At 35.4% G+C, this 21,365-nt stretch overlaps 1 protein-coding gene and 1 long non-coding RNA gene across 2 annotated transcripts; one reads left to right on the top strand and one right to left on the bottom strand.

Annotated features, from left to right (window-relative positions):
- The first annotated feature begins 650 nt into the window (after nt 1-650).
- On the top strand, nt 651-1,331 carry LOC135142324 (uncharacterized). The gene is made up of 3 exons (XR_010282501.1): nt 651-956; nt 1,011-1,098; nt 1,152-1,331. It is a non-coding gene; the product is annotated as an uncharacterized LOC135142324 (long non-coding RNA).
- Nucleotides 1,332-5,926: 4,595 nt separating this feature from the next.
- LOC135141945 (uncharacterized) lies at nt 5,927-6,504 on the bottom strand. Its single transcript, XM_064073558.1, has 2 exons — nt 6,218-6,504; nt 5,927-6,155 (listed from the first exon to the last, which is right to left on the bottom strand). The coding sequence occupies exons 1-2, from the start codon at nt 6,502-6,504 to the stop codon at nt 5,927-5,929; spliced, it is 516 nt and encodes a 171-aa protein (XP_063929628.1).
- Between the last annotated feature and the right edge of the window lie 14,861 nt (nt 6,505-21,365).

Below are 21,365 nucleotides of genomic sequence, written 5' to 3'. Positions count from 1 at the left end.
GAACATTATAGTAGTTGCGTGGTCAGCGTTCATCAAACAATATAACTGTTTAACTAATAATTTCAATGCAAATTAATCTTTAAAAATAGATCTAAATCTCAAAACGTTATCCAATCGAGAATACAAAGGGCGATTTATCATCAAAATTAAATTGAACTTTAAAAATATTAATAAAAACAAAACTTTGAACTTTTTATGAAATCGTGCACATTTTTGGAGATGTCAACACTTACCCCCTTGTGTCACAACACAAACACACACTAACAGGCAACTGGCTAGAGGACTCTGATCTTTTTTGGATCTTTCGATCTTTTATAAGTAAAGACCCCTCCAAAGGAGTTGTTTTTGCAAAATTGTTTACAAGTTACCAGTTTATTTGGGGAGTCGTAAAAGTATTTGTGTTTCCACCAAATTAGGCTTAATTAACTGTAATATGAAGATTTTTAGTGGCAAAATGTGCTTTTTGTTAAAATTAACAAATTTAAACCATGAAATTATAAAACTGGACAAAGACATCGTGTCCAGCCAAACGGCGCCAATATTTAACTGTGAAATTATAAACCTTGATTAGAATGGTGTGAAATCATAAAATCCAAGTTTCACAAGGACAACCTTGATTTTTACGACAATGACGATTGTTCTGATTCATACCAACATCTCCAAAAATAAGTAAATTTATCGCCCGTTACAAGAGGCAGAGAATGGAGACACTACAATACCTCTAAAAAATTATAAACAGAGAGTTTTGGCCGCAACAGGAATTTCTGATAAAGTTTATCGGAGCATCGTGAAGGAGACTGAAAAAGTTGAAACCACTCCAGGGGGTACATATTCGTCACCCCAAAAAGGCAAAATTCCTGCCAAAAAATTGGATCTGCCAGAGGCAGAAATTGCAGAAATCAGAAACATTATTTACAATTTTTATATCACTGAGAAAAGAAGACCTTCTTTAAAGTGTAAGTAATGAATGATATTTTTAGAAATTACCATATATACAATGAAATCTGTAGGTATATTAAACAAAATTGAACAGCAGCAATTATCTTTTAATGGTAATGTAAGTACCTTGTGGAGACTCCTGAAGAAAATTGGTTTCAAGTAAGACTCATTGGTATTTAATTTCAATCTAGTGAACTTTACATTTATTTTAGATGGCGTAAGACTTCTGATAACAGAAAAGTTATTGTGGAGACTTATGAAATTCGTAAAAAGCGAATAGAATATTTGAGAGCAGTTGAAAAGTTTCGGGAAGACAACCCAACAATTGTATATTGTGATGAAACATATATCCACAATACGCACACAACAGCAAAGGGATGGTATGATGAAAGTGCGAAAAAACTTGACACTATTATAGGCAGTGTTGTAAGTTTTGATACTACTGGCGTTTTCAAAATGTTCTGTAATTTCATGAGAACATTCGCAATAAAAAGAAACAGCTTTCACTTTGTTTGATAAAAATTTCAACAGCTAATATTTACCTAAACACAAATTTACTAAATTGAACATGGGATATTTTATGACCACTGTAAAATAATATGCACAGTGTATTTTCGTTCCTGACAATTATTTTCACTTGGTAATAACAGACTTTACAAACCCCAATAACAACAAAAACGGTCCGCCACTGACTCGTCCATACTCTTCGCCCAACTTCGCGCGTTGCGCATTCATCCCTCCCACCCGATGTACTTCTGCTTTAAAATAAGCTCTACCATAGAAATAAAAGCTAAAATTCCCGGTAGGCCACCAGTTGTGCAGCCGCGTGATCAACGACAACTAATGAAAATTTATAAAAGTGGACAACGGAGCATTTCAAGAGAAATTACTAATCGCTGGAATAGCGACAACCAACTAAATTTTTCAAGAAAATATTGTCGCGAATGGATATACAAATCAGGCCTTGGTTTTTACATTGTAAATCTTAGAAAGCTATCTTGGATGTACTTTATTATTGGGGTTTCAACTCCTTTCCTTTCGTATTATAGAACACGTATACGACGCGTGCCCGAATAGGTGTCGAGTTCAAGCTAACGTTTTTGTCGGAGGTCACCAATGTAAGTAAGTGAAGAAAATGTTTGCTGCTCCGCTGCGGAATCGAACCGCAGATATCCCATTTGCCGGGCAGGTGTCTTGTCCACTAGGTTACAGAGCGACTGATCTTTACTTCGCTTACCCAGCTATTGACCCTTTTCCTGTAAGCAAAGTGAGTAGACATTATATAAATTCCAATGATACAGAGTGAGACAACATCGCGCAGGCGAAGTTAGATTTTTGGAGCGCCAAGTTAAAATTAACCAATGAGCGACAGATTACGCATGTGTAGCCGGTTGCATTCTATCAAAGCGGTTTGTTGTCACAGGCCTTTTGCTTTGCTGCCGGAGTGCCGGATACTATTTCCAACGTGGTTTTGAAGATGCGTGCGCACGGAAAGTCACTATGGAAGTTTTACGATCTTACAGGAAAAGGGTCAATTATTGTCCGGCCACAAATATAATCATGACGCGCTGGATCGCCGGGACTCAGTAGCGGGTGAAAACACTGAATTTAATCGTCACTTATTCCATAAATACAATTAACGAAAACGTAATTAGTAAAACGGACAAGTAAATGAGAAGGGGAATTAACAGCAGAGTACAACGAAGCAACGTTAATTTATTCTCAAATCAACAAAGTGCAGCCCTTAACTGCAATGAATTCCCATCCCGTACGAGCCGTACCGAGTTTGACCTTGCCTAATTTTTATGATACGATTATTGTGACAATAGATAGTAATGAAAGTGAACCATCAGAACTGAGAAAAGTCACGACAAATTTAAGTAAGTAATGTTGATTTTTTTGTAGATATCTGTAAATACTTTGATTAGAGAAATTGATAATAAGCTTTCTAATATAGAAATTAACAAATAATATCTTTTATATGAGTACCTAAAAATAAACAACTTGATAAACTATTTAATAAAATGTGTTCGTTTGACTGTTCCAACGACTAAATTAGGTACAACAATTGATGCCGTTTTCACACGCTTTAATGGAACTGATATTTATATCACTCATTTTATTCACCATAGACCACTAATAACTGTATTAAATAAATGATAGGGATAAAGAAGGCGATAACGCTATGATTGAACAGTAATTTGTATTTTAAATCGAATAAATATAAATAGTGCTCTAGCATTTGTAAATATTTACTTGTTACTTTAATTGGTAAATTACACATTATACTTTAATTTTTTTATACAATATTATTATAATAATTGATTGTGATATTTCTATATAATAAATAAATAAAAAAAGCTAATTTTATAATAAACAACAATTGACAATAAATGGATATTTACCTTAATTAACCCAATCATCATCATTAATCATCATTTTGTCAAAAAATACAAATGCAACATATTTTTGGTTTTTATTATTTTTTAAGAGAATAGTAATGACTTCGCCGCGTTTGCGTATTTAATTTATATGAATTGACAACATTAAAGTTGAAACCTTATCCGTGCGTCCCTGGATCGACGCACTCTTTTTTTTATATATATTATTTTAGGCTAAAGTAAAGCCACAGTTAGCAACTGCCCACAAGAAAAATCGGGTAATATGCGCAAAATAAAAATTGGAGAAAAGTAATATCTAACGCTGAGTCCAAATTTGATGTCTGGATGAGATAATGGACGCAAAACAAAAAAGGAATTTTAATATGGATTATCTCAAACAGCAAGTTTGCAAACGGAAAAATGGTTTGGGAATTTAAAGGACAAATAACAGAGTTCAATTAAGGGAAATTAGTGAAATTACAAATGCAAGCAAATATCAAGAGACTTTGTAAAAAATATTAACAATTACTGAAGCAGTCTATACTGTTGGTATGTATATTTTTCAACAGGATGATGCTTCAAGTTACACAACTACAACACTCATTACAAATATTACTAATAATATAAATGTACTGTCCTGACGATCAAGTAACCCTGATCTTAATATAGTAGCCAAGGTATGGCGTGAAATAAAAAAATATTTGGGAAATCATCCCTGACAAACGATTGAAGAAATTAATTATAATTATAAATTTTCTGAGGACCCGGTGGGTGAGGTGGCTTGGCATCTGCCCACTACACCTTGGGTCGTGGGTTCGATTCCCGCTCTTCCTCTGGGTGTTTTTGTATGTCCCCTTTCCTGTAATTGGGCCTCTCGGCCTGTTGGAGAGTAATTATTAAAAAAAAAAAAATACACAGGAGTTATTATCGTATCCCACATTCGCTAAATCTTCAACAAGAAATTAGGCGAGTGTGGGTTACGATAATAACTCCCGTGTATTGCAGAAAATTAATCGAAAGTATGACGGCAAGAATTCCTGTAGTAATTAAGACAAAAAGATATGTGACCAGTACCTGAATTTGCATTGTGCCAATATTTATGTGCCACAAAATGTTACGTTGTTTTAGAGTTTTATGTCACTGTTTCAGTTAGAAATCAGTTTTTGTTGTGCTGTAAACAACAACAGTTTTGAAAACCGAGTTAAGTTTTAAACTGTAATTATCGAAAATAAATTATATTTTTCTTGAAAAGTGTTTTTTTTATAAAAATTTATTTTCGTCCCAATATTTAGTTGTTAGGGCTCCCACTATTTTGCACGCATGTCTTTTTTAAATGAATTTCACGCATTCACCAGAGATCAAATTTCTTGCACTCGTGTTTTTACTTCCTGTTACCATGGTAATTTTAACGTAGCCTGGAAACTTCAACAATGCGACATGTTTGCAACGCTGTTGATAGGTTTGTTTGTATGTATTTTATATGTAAATAATTCGAGGATAATCTTTTTTTTCGGTCGTGCCCAAAAAACGTTTATGCTATTCCTAACTATTTAGCGTTGTATTTCCAATTCAAATGTTGATGGAAATTTCAATAACATTTCAGAGGCTAGAGTTTAAACTCTATACACGTAAAAGTATTTATTTTTACGTGTATACCACAATTCAGGAGTTTTGATAAATCGTTCTGGAAATATATAACTGTTTCCTTATATACTCTTTAGCAACTTTGTATACTAATAGATATTTATACATCAAGAGATGTAGGTGATCGTTACCAGTTGAGGACGATGTTTGCGTCCGAGCGTCAGCGGGGGCAGACCAATAGTCCGAGACTGGTCAAAACCACTACTTACATGTCGAGTTGGATATAACATTTTTTCCACTTCCTACCGTAATTTTTAATAAATTTGTCTGCCAGTTTTCGGCTCGTGCCATCATTGGAACAGTGTGTCATAATCAGAATTTTGTCATTGACCTCGCTCCTCCTGTTCTACTTAGTAAGGACTTCCTCTCTTGTAACTTGGTGAAGTCACGACCAAGGTCGACCAAATTCGGGATTGTTTTCGATAATACACACTGATTTGGTTAATATCCTATTACGAGTTCGCTGGATATTTTGTTCGTGGTTGTATTCACCATGTTATTGGTAGAAAATTGAACTGTCTGGACGGCATTATCCCACGATTCTTTATTCTCACTCAAAGCGGCCAGTGCGCTTAAAATTATTCGATTTAGGCGTTTCACTTGATCGTTGCCTCGCGGCAGCGAGACGGCGACCTCGACGTGATGGATGTCGTTAGCGTCACAAAATCGGCAAAATTTCCTGGCCATAAAGGTTGTGCCTTCGTCGGTGATCGGTAATAATGCGATGTTGAAACCTGTAAATACTTTATTATTAATATAGGTATCTTAATATTATTATAGTATTGACTCTTTTTGGATGGGGTGTAAAGATACTTCCTTATACCTAGATAAGACTTCTTTTTTGTAAAAACACGCGATACAACTAGTGATGTACTTAGTCACACATTTGCCCATTCCCATAAACCAAAAGCGTTGACTTATTTTAGTTAATGTTTTTTAGTGCGCTTTTTTTCCTGCGCTTTCTACCGTACTCCTCTGGGAACTACGCACTGAATTGCGCACAGTGATTCTATACAAACGTCCATTTTGGAGGCCGTGTCAAGATATTCTTCAATTGCTGCCGCGTTAATATGCAGTTCCGTTGGACACGCAGGCTCGTACAAATTTAGCACAGGGCGCTCTGTCAGCACTCGTTTCAATGATGTGAAGGATTCTTTGATCGCATTGTCCCACAGCCATGGGTGATCCTTCCTTGCAAGGTTGGGAGTGGTTTGGCGATTAAGGCGTAATTTTTGACAAAATGCCAAAAATACTCAGTGCTTTCAAAAAACTGTCGTACTTGTTTCGAGTTCGTTGCAGTTGCAAATTCACTAACAGCCTTAGTTTTTCGCTTTTCAGTTTTCAGGATTTCAGAACCCAAATCTTCAAACGACATAACCAAAAACGACCACTTTTTTAAATTCAGCGTTAAGCCTTTTCTGCGCAGTCGTTGCAATATAGTTTTCAGCTTTTGTAAACTTTCTGAAACGTTTTTCCATGGGGGGAAGATATCGTCCAAGTAGACGGTGGCATCATCAGCTTGCAGAAACGAACGGGCCATTAGCTACGCCGAAGGGCATTCTATACGCTTTTGAATTTTCAGCTACCCATATTTGGATGAAACCCGAACAGAAGATCCAATAATGTGCATTAGGTAAACCCACTTAGCTGGTTCAAGTCGTCATCATCGGGGTAATGAGTATCGATGTTCCACTGCAAGACTATTTAGCTTTTTGTAGTTAATACACATGCGAACGTTGCAATCTTTCTTCTTTACTAACAGTATATGCGACGCGTACGGAAACTGAGACTCTTTCATGTTTCTTTACCATTTCGACTATTTAATGCTTCTGTCAAACGATACGAACTATATGTAAATAGTTGGTCTTGAGACAACCTTATCTTCAACTCCACGGACTTCGTTTCTACTATTGCCGACAAGTTTTGAGCGAAACCCTCACGGTATTGAACTAGAAAGTTCGCCAACTGTTTTCTTCGTAGATTGTTTAACGGTCCGGTTACGATTTGCTCGTCCAGCAACTGTGGCAACTCTGTAGGTTCCACCCAGTTGACACCTGTCACTTTCATAAATCTCTTTTTTGGAAACCACGGCGCATCGCGCGTTGATGCAACACTTTAGGTAATGCCAAATCGTGAGTAGCCAAATTAATGACCCGAATGTCTGGATTTAACTTAATGACAGTTCTAGGGAAAAGGTGTTCTTGACTATTCTTTCAGCTTATGCTGGCCTAAATGATCAGTGATCACCTCACCGACATATTCCAGGTGTGATGTCACTTGCACGATCGCATAATTTTGCGGGAAGTACAATTATGTCTTTTCCGGGATATAGAGTCACTTTCCGTTTAAATGAACGTATGATCACACCTGCGAAGCCGTACCAGCATCGTTTTCTATTAATATCATGAGTGTCTGACGAAGCCTAGGCTACGGTACCATGTAACTTGCTGGCGTCTATAAGCTAAACGTCATTCGTATTCACGGTTCGGCAATACAACCTTCACCCCTGTAGTCGTCGTTCTCTGGATACAAATGGAGTAGGACATCATAAATACTTCCGTAAATCTCTTCGCTCCAAGAAGAGAATCACAATATTTTTCTGCTGGAAATATCGATGCCAGTGGATTGCTCCTCTGACAGACAATTTCTTCGGAGTGATCGTCGGTTCCGATATGAATTGACGATCTTCGTCACACATTGGACCATATATTGCAGTAGTTGAAGATTTGAGGACAACAGCGACCTGGTGGTGGACCCTCATTCGGACGGGAACCCCTTAAGTATCCAGTAAGACATTTAAGTAATTCACATTTAAAACATGTTATGAAAAGGAGTAAACCGGATATAATCACGATGGTAATCACAGCGAAGATAGTCAAATGTCGAATGGTACATCTCTTATACTGATTCAACTTGAATTCGGTAGTTTTCAAGTCGTCGAGATTCAACGTGTTGATTTTCAATGGCTTCAGCTGGTGGTGCTCGGGAGGTGCCATATCTTCACAACAACTGTAATAAACAGATGAAATAACTTCAGACTCGGAATTGTCTCCTTGGGCATGCAACATACAACATATATTCCGGATAATCATATGGAAAATATTAAACTCATTATCTTTGGTTGGAATCGAGTACAAATAGTAAAGTGTATTTTTCCTTTTCAACTATTGGAATCCTTAAAATAAAAACAATACTTTACTTTTGTTTGTCTGATAGGCTTGTGAAGTTAAATTCAAAACTTTGATTGTGAATATTTGGATTCGAGAGTAAATTATTGTGACTTAATGTTGCGAAATTAAACTCAATTGGCTCAAAAGTGTTTCAGGTTTAATAATAATTGACGGGTGCAATATTTTTAGTTTAGCAAAAGTAATACTTTCTAATACATCATCTAACTTTGACTCAATTATTAATAAATATAAGTGATTCAAGCAACTGTTCACAAATACAAATAATTAAGACCCACCACTGACCCGGAAATGACCGGCATTCAGGCAAGACTTCTATCATTACGGGTACTAAGACCAAGTAAAGATATGCATTGATTAGATTAACAGAACAACTTTCGAGATTCTAGAATTACAGCATACAAATTAGTCTGATATTATTCTGTAATCTCACCCCATCCCCAGAAGTCTAGCGTAACTACTGACCATTTATCCGCGCATCACTTGGAAAGTGACCTACACTACTCTGACCTACTGGTGCTAATCTAATCTGACTGACATGATCAGACTGTTCAAGAAACTTACGAACAATATGACATGTTCCTAACAAAACAGCTTTTTGAATTTTGATAATTATTGAATCATTCAAATGCAAAGACTTTAAATTCTCAACTAAGCTATTTGGAACTACACCTACATTAGAGATAACTAGGGGTAGAATTGAAATTTTTTTAAGATTCAACATGGATTTCATTTCTATCGATAATTGTAGATATTTTGAAATCTTGGTGTGGTATGTTTGAATAATGTTGTTTGTGTTAGGAACAGCAATGTCAATGAGAATGGCTTCGTTCGTGTGTTTTTTGATAAGTATGATGTCTGGTCTGTTAGCTGTAATGTTTAAGTCTGTAAGTATTGTGCGATCCCAGTATAATTTGTATTTGTTATTTTCAAGGAACGGAGATGGAATGTAAGTGTAATACGGTGTCGTATCTTCGATTAAGTTCATAAGTGTTGCTAATTCTTTGTGGATGATTTTGGCGACGTTGTCGTGTCTAGCTTTGTAGTCAGTTTGTGCTAGGATGCTGCAAGAAGAGATTATGTGCTGGATCGTTTCAGGTTTTGCTTTGCAGAGACGACAGCAGTCGTTTTTTATGTTCGGATCTTTGATGATGTATTTTTTGTAATTCTTGGTATTGATTACTTGGTCTTGAATAGCAAACACAAATCCTTCTGTTTCGGCATACAAACCTGATTTTTCTAACCAAATCAATGACATCTTCTTATTGACATGAGTTTCTTCTAAGTCTTTGTAGAATTTTCCATGTAGTTGTTTTTGTTTTAGCCCACTTATTATTTTATCTATTGTGTGGGGGGTGTGAATTTCTTCGGTGTTCGACAGATTTAAGGGTGTGTGGTTCAAATCTGCTCTTGTGATGGTGCGAAACATTTCATTTCTTTCTGCTCGTTTCAAAAAATACTTCTTCAAATCTGAGATTTGTTTCTGACATAAGTTTTCTAGGTTCTGGAAACCTCTTCCTCCATTCTGTCTTGGTAATGAGAATCTTTCAATCGACGATTTTGGATGATGCCTTCTATACTGTGTGAAGATTTTCCTTGTTGCGATGTTTAAATTTTCAAGATCAGTTTTGGACCATTTAATGACTCCAAAAGAATATGTTAGCAGTGGAACGCAGAATGTATTTACTGCTTTCATTAAATTTTTTCCATTTAACTGTGTCTTCAATATTAATTTTAATCTCGCTAGGTATTGATCTTTCAACTGTGTTTTCGTTTTGGTATGATTGATGTGGGATGATTGACAGAAACCCAGATATTTGTATGTATCGTCTCGTTCTTGGGCTTCGATTATTTCGTTATTCTGGGTTATAATAATAATTTTTAATTGATTATTATTGAAGTAATAATTATTGTCTTCGATTTTATTAATTTCTTTTTCGATAATTTTTAAATCATCATTAAAGTTAATTTATCGGTTTGCAATTTTTAGATAGTATATTTAAAATTATTAGTAACTAGCCGACCCCGTGAACTTCGTTTCACCTACGATTTAATTTTGAATCTGCAAAACCGAATGCTTCGAAATCTTGCAGATGTTTTAAACATATGATAAGCATAATAAATTTTTATTCAAAATATATTTACTTATCCCCTCCAAAAAATTGATGACGTGAGCCCAAAATTTTGCCAAATGAATCCTCTCTAAAATGTCCAAGATAGAATGAGACTATACTTGTGATTTATCATTCCATTCATAATTTTTGGTTTTGCTTATAGGGGGTGTCTCAAAAAAATTAATCACTGAGTCAATTTATTTTATTGATTGAATCAAGAATTGCAAAACTGAATTTTGAAATATTGCAGACGTTTTGAAGTTACTGTTTGACATGGTAGGTTTTTAATCAAAATATATCTGTTTATCAAGCCCAAAAACTTGATGACGTTATCTCAAGATTTTGCCGAACAAATCCTATCTAAAATGTGCAAAACATCATCAGCATATTTTCGTAATTTATCATTGCATTCATATTTTTTAGATTTGTTTTTACAGTGACTCCAAAAAATGTATGGATCATTCAATTTATTTTAGAGAATAACTCAAGAGTTGAAGAAATGACTTCTTTGAGATCTTGCAGACGTTTTAAAGTTATTGTAAGCATGGTAAATTGTTAAGAATATTTACTTATTCCCCCCAAAAAATTGATGGAACGGCCCACTCGATTTTCGCAGATAATTTTGGGAATACAATACAGTTATTTTTAGTATTACACTGCACCAATCCAAGGTGGTATACGTGTTGATCGTAAATGTTGATTAGGTCATCACAAAATTGTGTGAAGAAAATACTCAACTTGAAAATGCTGAATATGTTTCATTATACTTTTGGTGCGAAGGAAGTTCTGTCGAAACAACGTTCGACCAAATTTTTGACAATGGTTGATATAAATAAAACTCAGTAGATGCTCATACTCGAAATACGAAGTATCTACTCGAATATCAAATCAAAATATTTCTAGTTTTTCTAGATGATGCTAATACTTCAGTAGGTAACAGTTGATGCTCAAGTAGTAGTAGTATCTCGATACAACAAAAACGGAAAACAGTGACAGTGTTCAACCATCCAGGCAAAAATCGAGTCAGCAAAATATAAGTTAGTATGGGGTAGACACCTTGAGTTGGGAATCTCTACGGTCAGTGTTAGAAAGAACGCACTGCACAATTTATGCATAAATAAAAGCTAATTATGTTACGACTTCAGTTTTAATTTATCGGATTCCGTGATTCCTTTACTCGACAATGTTTAAATTTTGGGAAAATTTTCGAATCGATTGAAGTTGATTGATGGTTGATCAAAGCTATACATTTGCATGATATAAATTAATAAATTTTAAACATAATTAATATCACTTATAATGTTTAAATATGATAAGCATACATATATATGATAATTAAACCGAAACTCGTTTTCCTACAAACCCGAATTTATTAAAAACTAATCAATTTGTTTAAACAGTGTTAAATTATCCGCGAAAATGTGCATTTTCTCGCTCAAAATATGAAAAATAAATTTTGCAGTGTCTTGGTGATGTACGATGACGTCAATGTCACGTGAGCTACCTGTATAAAGGTCACGTTGTGCGGTCCTTTGTGTTCAGTCTTAATTTCTGTTTGATGGCGGCAAGATCGTCGCTTCATTTTGGCGTAAAAGTGGAGCGTTTTAGCGAATTTCAATTTTATTATTAATACATATTAAGGAAAATTTGTTGTATTCGTGCTGTGAACACGGAAGAAAACGAATATTTTTCCGAAAAAGACCGAAAACAGGGTAAGTACGACTTCATTTTTAATTTATCGGATTCCGTGATTCGTTTGGTCGACAATGTTTACATTTTTGATAAATTTTCGAAACGATTGAAGTTGGTGGGTCAAAGCTATACATTTTCGCGATATAATTAAATAAAATTTAAACATAATTAATAGAATTCATAATGTTCAAATATGATAACTATCAATATATGATAATTAAACCGAAATCCATCTTCCTAAGAACACGAGGTTAGCAAAAACAAATTAGTTTGTTTAAACATTGTTAAATTAGCCAAGAAAATGTACAATTTCTGATCTAAAATATGAAAAATAATTTTTGCAATCTCATCGTGACGTACGATGACGTCACTGTCACGTGAGCTACCTGATAAAAGGTCAATTTTTCCATCCTCTGTGTTTAGTTTTGATTCCGGTCTGGTAGCAGCAACGCTGGAGCTCCGTTTTGGCTTAAAAGTAGCACGTGTTCGCGAATTTCTAATTTATTGTTAATAAATATTAGCGAAAATATTTTGTGTTACGTATTGTGAACACGAAGGAAAGTGGATATTTTTCCAAAAATGCCCGATTTTTTTTGAAATATGTTGTTAATAACATGCATTCAGGACTGATAAAATATGGCTTTGGAATATACAAAGTGCAGCGTTCATAATTCACAAAATACCGTATGGATCATTTTTAAACTACGGCGTCCAAATTTACAAAATATGGTGTCCTTCACCCATGCTATCAAACCCTAGTCCTCTCTTTTAATGGCAAGACGCACTCCAGACCTCCTCGTATTGTTTGGTTCTTGCTGGGCAACAGCAACGAGCGAGCACAGTCATCGCTCTTTGTTGGCAAACGTGGAGAAATTTGTATATTGTAACTTTTGTAATTGAAGCATTTTGTACTGTATATTGTATCTGTTACTAACTTAACTTGGGTCTTGCCAATTTAACTCCAGTGGTGCAAATGTTTTGTTTTCACGGTGCATTTGCTTGGGTTTTAATTTTGCAACAGTGCATTCTTTGGTTCCGAGACTGAATTCTCCATGTCGTCAGACGCTCTGGCCTGGGGGGGTTCTGTTGGCCCTTAGACACTGGGTCATCATCCTAAACGGATAAGGTTCATCATCCTAAACGGATGAGGTCAGTCGGCCCTGTATCTATGGGGCTGGGTTCTCCCTTGGGCGTGTGAGCGCTGCGACCTATAGATTTCGTTTCGAGTTCCATCGGTGTGCTTGCTTGGGTATTAATTTTGCAACAGTGCATTCTTTGGTTCCGGATTTGAATTCTCCATGTCGTCAGACGCTTTGGCCTAGGGGGGTTCTTTTGGCCCTTAGACGCTGGGTTGCATCGTTCTTTGAGAATGAGGTAAGACGACCTTATATTTATGCGGCTGCGTTCTCCCTTGGGCGTGTGAGCGCTGCGACCAATAGATTTCGTCCCGAGTTCCATCGGTGTGCTTGCTTGGGTTTTCATTTTGCAACATTCTCAATTTTTGGTGCAATTTCTTCCGGTGGTGTATTGGGTACTAACTTTGCATTTGTATTGTATCTGAATTGTATCTGTATTTGTAGTGTATTCTGTATTGTAGTTAGATTGTAGGTACCTGTATTGTATTGCCGTTGTATTGTACTGTATAACGTTCTATCCCTCATTAACAATTCCTAGCCCTCTCCTTTCCTAGCGAGATCTGCTCCAGACCTTCCCGTGGTTCTTGCTGAGCATCAACTATCGAGGACAGAAAATTCAAATTCAAAACCAGCAAAGTTTCACAAAAATCATGAAAATCGCTCGTTGGTGGCCAACGTGGAGCAAAAGAGACTTTTGTAACTCAACTAACTTTGTTAACTCTATATTCTTAAGGAAAAAAAAAATATATTACATTTAATTTATCATTTATAAGGACAAATAGTCATTTGCCACGCCAATGCTCATTTTTAGATTAAATGCTCACAAAACGCGTGAATGTTCAATTTGTGTCCGGGGAGATACAATGTTTGCAAGTACATACACAGTACATCGGGTAGATGCTCAGGTATATAAGAGTAATAATGAAGTAGGTACTTCGTACTTCGAATATGAGTATCTACTCAGTTTTATTTATACCAATGTCTCGCTTCAATGTTTGATTATGATGTTGATTATGAGCACAACGCTGATCAACTTCCGTATCCGAATTACCCTTGAAATAAATCATCGCGATTTGCACCTTAGGTAGTTCGTCGCACATTTGATTGACTTAGTGGACTTATGTCAGCTTGTCGTCTTCTCGGCATTGTAATGAACTTCATAAAACGACACAGAATTATTTTCACAGTCAATCAAATCTCGAAATTTTGTCTTGAGAATTTTAAAATATTGAAAACTTCAAATTAAATCCTCGAATAACGGTAAAGTTTGAAGTTTTGTCGAAACCAACAAAGTGAACATAGGTAAATAGAATGGCAGATCAAAATTAATAAGACACTTTCGCAATGTGTAACTAAATTCACTTTAACTAAGACTTTTCTTAAAATAAACGACGTTTTTTTTACGAAAAAACAAAGAACGATTTGAAATGCAATAATACTTTTTTCACAATCGCTCGGAAGAAATAGTTTTGTTTGACACGTCAGTTAGGCGACAGGTCCGTCAGGAACGCCAACTATTCAAATTCATTCGAAGTGGCGATTCCCATGCAAAATTTTTATTTTTTTTTTATCTTTTAGCCGTCTTATTTTTTATAAATTTTGTTACATATAAACCTTGTCCTGACAATAAGGTACACGTAAAAGAAAGAATCGTCCAATTCGGTGCAGTCGTTCTGAAGTTATACATTTCGGCGATTCATTTTTATTAATATAGATTGAAGTGGCTGCTTGTATTTGATTTGGTATAAAGTTCTGTATTTCGCGTTTTTTTTTTATTTAATTATGTATTGATATATTTTCCATCGCATTTAGTTGCTACTCATCCCTCTTATCGCTATATCGTTAATACACACACCATCAGGTAGTTTGTTGAATTAGTAACCTGTATAAATTTTTATAATGAAATGCGTTTCGCCTAGCTTTAATTAGTTTTTTTTTTAATAATTGCCACTTCTAACTATGTTTACGACCCTACCTCCAGCCAGACGTTCGGGATCACCACAGTGACCCTCATAAGTGTGTCGGAAAAAGAGGACGAAAGTGTCGAAGAACCACCAGGAGCGCTTTGCCTTCGTGATCGATCAGTTCGATAAAACACCCCTGCGTGCCGTCGTCGTATTAAATGTTTCGTTTGTACTTTTTCCGCTGTGTGTGCTGGTGTCCACAGTACTCATCTTCGTCGCTTGACGTTATTTATTCGCTACTCGCCCCACTTATCGCTGCATTGTTAACACATACACCACCAGGTAAGTCGTAGCTTATTGGAGCTAATTTTGTGGTATTAGTACATTTCGCCTCTGGTCCTTCGAAACGGATCGATTCTGCAAAATATTTCGATTGCAAGCCTACTTATTCCATCGATCGTTATCGCCATCGTATTTAGTTATCGTTTCGTATCCCAATATATCGTCGATTATCGTTTTATCGTTTGCTTTCCCAACATATTGTTCATCGTTTTATTGCTCATCGTTTTTCGTTTTATATCCAATAGTTTTTCGTTTTATTATTCTATTTATCGTTACTTCGTTCTCGTTCTTTTCACTTTATCATATATTCTTGTGCATTGGAATATTATAGCCACTATGGATACAGGCGTGATTAGTGCTAGGCAAATTTTGAAATGGGTCAAAACCGTAGCCAATATAGAGTTCGAGAATTTATTCTGTCCGGAATCACAAACCAAGCCGAAGAATTTCGATTGAACTCGCGCCATTTATTTTCGGCTTATCTTGTGGACGAGAAAGAAAAGGCACTGCACAGATTGACAAGTTGTAGCTTGATATCAACAGCGTCTTTTTGAAGTTAAAAATGTGAGTCCAACATGTTTTAAAACCGGGTGAACCACCTACAATAGTTTCGGTCCCCATTTTGGCACAATTGAACATCAAATTAGCACTAATTAATAAATACGTGGAAACATATATTGATAATTTGCAACTGGCTGAGCCAAAGTTGACATATTGTCAAGGGTCGAGATACTTCTCGGCGCGGATATCTTCGCCAAAATCTTTGTGGGTAATAAGTGAAGCGGCAACCCGTACACTCCTAATGCCTTCCAAATAAGCAATTGTAAGTTCCAAATATTAGGGCACCGCATTCGTTACTCTCTTCGATTATACCTTCTTTTTCTTTCGATTTTGGGAAATCCAGGATAAAGTACCGCCCTCGAACTGGAATCATGGGTGGGATTTTGGTTCTATAACAATAAAATGTGGTCGTCTTTTTCTTTCGCATCTGAAATTTATATTTTCGTCGTTGTCATTTATCGCTTCGTATCGTATCGGTAGAAACAAAAGCCCACTCTATGTACGCCCCGAGCACAACCCTGCGGAGTGCGCCTCGCGCGGAATGTATTCAGCGGATCTAATTAATCGGCTCTTATGGTGGGCTGGTCCAAGTTGATTAAAATCTTCCGAAGATGAGTGAGGTGTCACTGATGGAACGGGTGGACCAACCTGACGTTGTTTTTAGCACAAAAAAAGAAATTGGTTCTACTAAGGACAATTGGGGGATCATCATTGTCGGTGATACAACATGTTGTTGTCTACTTATAACCCTTAATCAAGGACTTAAATGTCGAATCTTCCCTTGCAGTCAGATCCTCACACCAAAATCAAAAATTCACCAGTCACTCGTTGATATAGTTAGACACGTTCAAAAATCTTGCTTTGAAGGTGAGATCGAAGAGATGCGATGCGGACAACCACTCCTCAACTCACTTCAAAAATTAACTCTATTTATCGACAAGCACACAATCTTCTTCGAGTGAGCGGTCGACTAGTATTTTCGAAAATCGCATTTGATCGGAAGTTTCCGATACTTCTCCCCCAAAAATATCGACTAGTAGAATTACTGATTCAGCATACCGTCTAAATTACTTTCACGGGGGCCATCAATCGTTATTATTTTTGTTGAAACAACAATGGTCCTATCTACTGAACATTCGTAAAAGAGCGACACAGGCAGCGGTCTCGGATATAACATGGCAGATCGCGTAGGTGTGCGGTTCGTTCTTCGTTTACTTGTTTACGTTCATCGTTTCACGAAGTGCAAGTTTTTTTCCGTTGTTTTTGGAAATATTTAAACCAGCTGTTCGTTTTAAACGATAGTGGGTAATAATATCAAATGATTTGATTATTTGTGTATAACTTTACTTTTTTAAGATTTTCGACAAAATATAATTTTCACTATGAGCTGCTGCGTTCCTGGGTGTCCTACTAAAAAAAGGACAAATAAACCCCAATGTATAAACCATTCACTGCATTTGTTTTCCAGAAAAGAGGAAATCAAAAGGGAGTGGTTGGAACTACCCCTGATTACAAATGCAACATATTTACGAGTAGGTATCTTACTTAATCTGTGTTGCAAATATAAATACCTAAATGTTGTCATTGTATAATCTCCAATATTTCACATATAATAATTTTTTTACAGGTATGTTCAGAACATTTTTTTATAAAAGGATTTCTTCATGGCTGGCAGCCGAAGAGATTTGCGTAAAGGAATTCTTCAGTTTTTGAATGGAAGGAAAGTAAGAAGGGCGCAATAAGGAATACACAGGCATTTGATACCGTGGTAGGGTTAATATTGATATTTGCTGATACAATCAAATTATGATTTCATTGCAATTAATACCTGAAATTGAAGAGGCTAATAATAGCAGGTTAGCTAAAGAAAAGTGTAACTGTGTTCTACTCCAAGAAGAGAATGAGATACTTCACTTGGAGATTTTAAACTTAAGACAAGAAATTGATTCACTTAAAAACGTGTAAGAAGAAATTTTGCAACTTTCAAATCAGAAGCAAGTGCAGTTTTCTATTGAAAGGTTTGAAAATATGCCTTCAAAACTTTTATATTATACTGGTTTGCAGCATTCGGAAATATTTAATTACTTATTTAATTTCTTATTGCCATCAGGAAAATTAAATGATTTAAAAATATTCACCACTTCAAACTTAACATACTGTGGTGAGATGACATATTATTCTTCAAAAAATGAAGGAAAAAACACAATTATCCAAGTCCCCTCTTTTACGGAGACACCAGAAAAAATTGAATATTGTAACGTTATCGTGATTAGACCTGTGATCGTCATTTGTCGCAAATTAAATAAATAAAATAAAATTTCACTTACCCTACGTTGTGTCTTATTAATAGCAATTGCACTAATATTTTAGTTTTTTTTTCCTTTCACAAAATTTACCACTAAACTTCCAGATTTGTTTTATAAAGTAGTGTCATAACGCATGGGAGAACATGTTTTAAAGACAACGCAGAATTATATTCAAGTTACAAATTTATTAATAAAATCACAGAAATCAACATATTCCCAGTCACAGTTTCGGAAATTAAAGATAATAAAATAACAGAGGCAATCTATCAATATTGTACCCCTAAATATGATTTGGTCAATAAAGAGAGGTCATTTGTGTTACTAAGACAATTTTTCTTCAACAATTTTCGGAGAGTTAGTGTTTGAATATTTTTAAACAAAGTATTACTAATTATTATTATTTACTATTTACGAGTTTCTTCATCTAGTTAAGAGTTTTTTTTTTATTGTTATAATTTCTTTAAGTTAATTGTCTTATTTATTTGTTTTTTTTTTCCAAGTAGATGAGCGGTAAGAAACCAAATTTCAGCCCTAACAAAAGGTACATTTAGCTCGCTCCGCTCCAAGAGAAATGCAAACGACCAACAAAATAATAAATTTCTCTAATTACATCAAATCGTGACGCTGCCACAAGTTTACGCCCTATCATCCGAAGTTACGCTGTCGACAATATTTCGCTTTCGCTTAGCGCTTATGAAAGGGTTAATTCATGCCACAAGTTTAGTTTCGCCCTAGCAACGCGAGCAAAATCGAGTATTAATTACGCTGAGCAAAAGTTACGCTTACGCAATGCCTTACGCTCACATGCTATCTCGCCAGGTGATCATAAAAAAAAAACATTTCTCGGAACGAGGCGTACCAAAAGAACCGGCGATTTATGTGGACGCGCCTCGGCGAATTCTGATGGGGTTGGAACAACGGCACCATCGACGAATTGGCCAGTTTATTAACGAATGACTCGCTTACATAAAAAGAATGATGTTTTGAGCGGGAAACGGGGCTTCTATAGTTATAGGACGTTTCTAGCACTCTGTTGATTTTTTGAGAAACAACTTCCTCTTTTTTGTTTCTGTGTTTTTTTTTTGAGAAACAACTTCCTTTTTTTTGTTTCTGTTTTTTTTTGTGTGTGTGTTTTGTTTTGTGTATCCCGCGGTGGCAAACGAGCTCGTAATTTCAGGCATTCAACAATTAGCAAAGACGGTCCACGTAAAAAAAAACAGTCAAAATTAATTTACGCAATGCAGCAGTACGCATATGAAATTTACTCATTATGCGTCCAAATTTTTGGAAGTAATTAAATTTGTTCCCCCTTTTTTTTATATTCTATTTGTGGTAAAACCCCCTTTTTTTCTATCAATTTCTTAACGGCTCATTTTAGATTTTTCGTTCATGTTATAAAACCTCAGCAAGTAATTTAACCACCAAATAAAGTTCAAATAAATTTTCTTTATGTTCCTAAATTTTGAACGTGAACAACAGGAAGAAATAACACCTTTAAATTTGGATAATGGCAATTATTTTCCACTCAAGGCTTAATTCAACAAACATTTTATCAACATAATTTGTGACCTACTGGATTAAGTTGATTTTTGGCTTTAAAAAAAAAATGACTAAACACTTCTAAGTGTTCCGGATTGACAATGTTTGAGTTACCTGTGAATATTGTTGTACTGCAACGAAATAACTCTCGGTGTAACTTCACTAACACCAAATTTTAACTAACTGAAGTTAACACACAATTTTTCTTCTGCACGAACTATACAAACGGCTTTTAACCTCCACAAGGCAAAGTTAAAAGTTTCTTTTTTCTGCACGAACTATACAAACGGTTTTTAACCCCCACAAGGCAAAGTTAAAAGATCCCCTTCTTTCACCCTACTTTTACTTAAATAGTGACGCCAAAACCTGGAGACGTCGCAGTACCAGTGGGGCAAATTTTTACGAATTCTGTGCCGTGATTGGCTCATTAGCTGGCTTAAGCTAAGCTCTTCTACTCCCCTCTCTTAAATTGACCGAACCAATTTTATGTAACAATCTAATTATTAATTATAATTGTTAATGACAATTAATGTCCTGAAGTTTACAAAATTGTTATCCAACAATATCCGTTGGATCAATGGCGTGATCAAAATTATGATCACCGAATAAATCTATACAAACTTATTTTCCAAAAGTTGTTGTAGATGCGTTTTTTTTTTTTGACAAATTTTTCAAAGCGTTGACACTGAAATGTCTACAACAAATTTTGTTTATTATTCCTGAAAAAGAAAGATTATTGAATTTAGATCGATTGTTATGTGTAAAGGAAACTGGAATAGTTGTTAAACTACCCTCTCAAAGAGGTCGCCCCTTGTCTAATATCGAACTACGCAAAGAAAATCGATGATTTTTCCTATTTCCTCACACCCAACTAAATTGTTAAGCTATGTTATTGCTGGGCGACAATCGTTTACACCTCTCGCCTACAATTTTATACCTGTCCCTATCTAAAAGGGTTGACTCTATTCTTGAACAACAGAAAAATATATTCTATTTTCCATTCAAAATAATGCTGTTATTAAATTTGAAACATTCTAAATCTCATACCTACATGACATTAAAATTAATGGAATAAAATAATAAACAAAAATAAAACAAATAGCTAACTAAATTCTGCCCCTTGATTGTCGCCTCACGCAAAGGGTTGAACTAAATTATTGAATTTAGATCTTCTAAACAAATCAGAAACAAATTATTCCTTTCAACAGATTTTTGTTTTTTGTGTTTATCTAATTGTTTCCTTAATATTTCAATTATTTCATGTTTAGCTAATTGACTGAACCTGTACTGTAATCTGATACTTTTTCACATTTCGCGGAATGCAGGGCCATCTGCACCCTTATTGGGATCAAGTGGATGCTGACGCTGGGAACCTGTCGACTTTGGCTACGCTCTATTATCGCGCATATGTGCATTACAGTGGACCATGCCAAAGTGGCCAATTGTTGCAAACTCACTAATAAATGGCTAGAAAATTGTTACCGGTGATTTCAAGTTAACAGAATTTATTTAATCCTAACTGGATGTGTTTATTAATAATATGCAGTGTACTGAAACTTGAAGCTTTAAAATTGAACCTTCATTTAATTTTAAAAGACAAGAGAAAGCATCACAAGATC

Source organism: Zophobas morio, unplaced genomic scaffold (genome assembly GCF_036711695.1).
Source record: "Zophobas morio isolate AGI-343-1 ecotype UQ-CSIRO unplaced genomic scaffold, CSIRO_AGI_Zmor_V1 ptg000046l, whole genome shotgun sequence".
Taxonomy (NCBI): domain Eukaryota; kingdom Metazoa; phylum Arthropoda; class Insecta; order Coleoptera; family Tenebrionidae; genus Zophobas; species Zophobas morio.
This window is presented reverse-complemented; position numbering and strand designations above follow the sequence as displayed.

What these genes read in the sequence shown, in the direction of transcription:
- LOC135141945 (XM_064073558.1), bottom strand. Translation starts at nt 6,504, where the DNA reads ATGGCCCGTTCGTTTCTGCAAGCTGATGATGCCACCGTCTACTTGGAC. An exon ending in CAGTTTTTTGAAAGCACTGA is followed by an intron (nt 6,156 to 6,217) that starts GTATTTTTGGCA and finishes CAACCTTGCAAG; the next exon opens with GAAGGATCACCCATGGCTGT.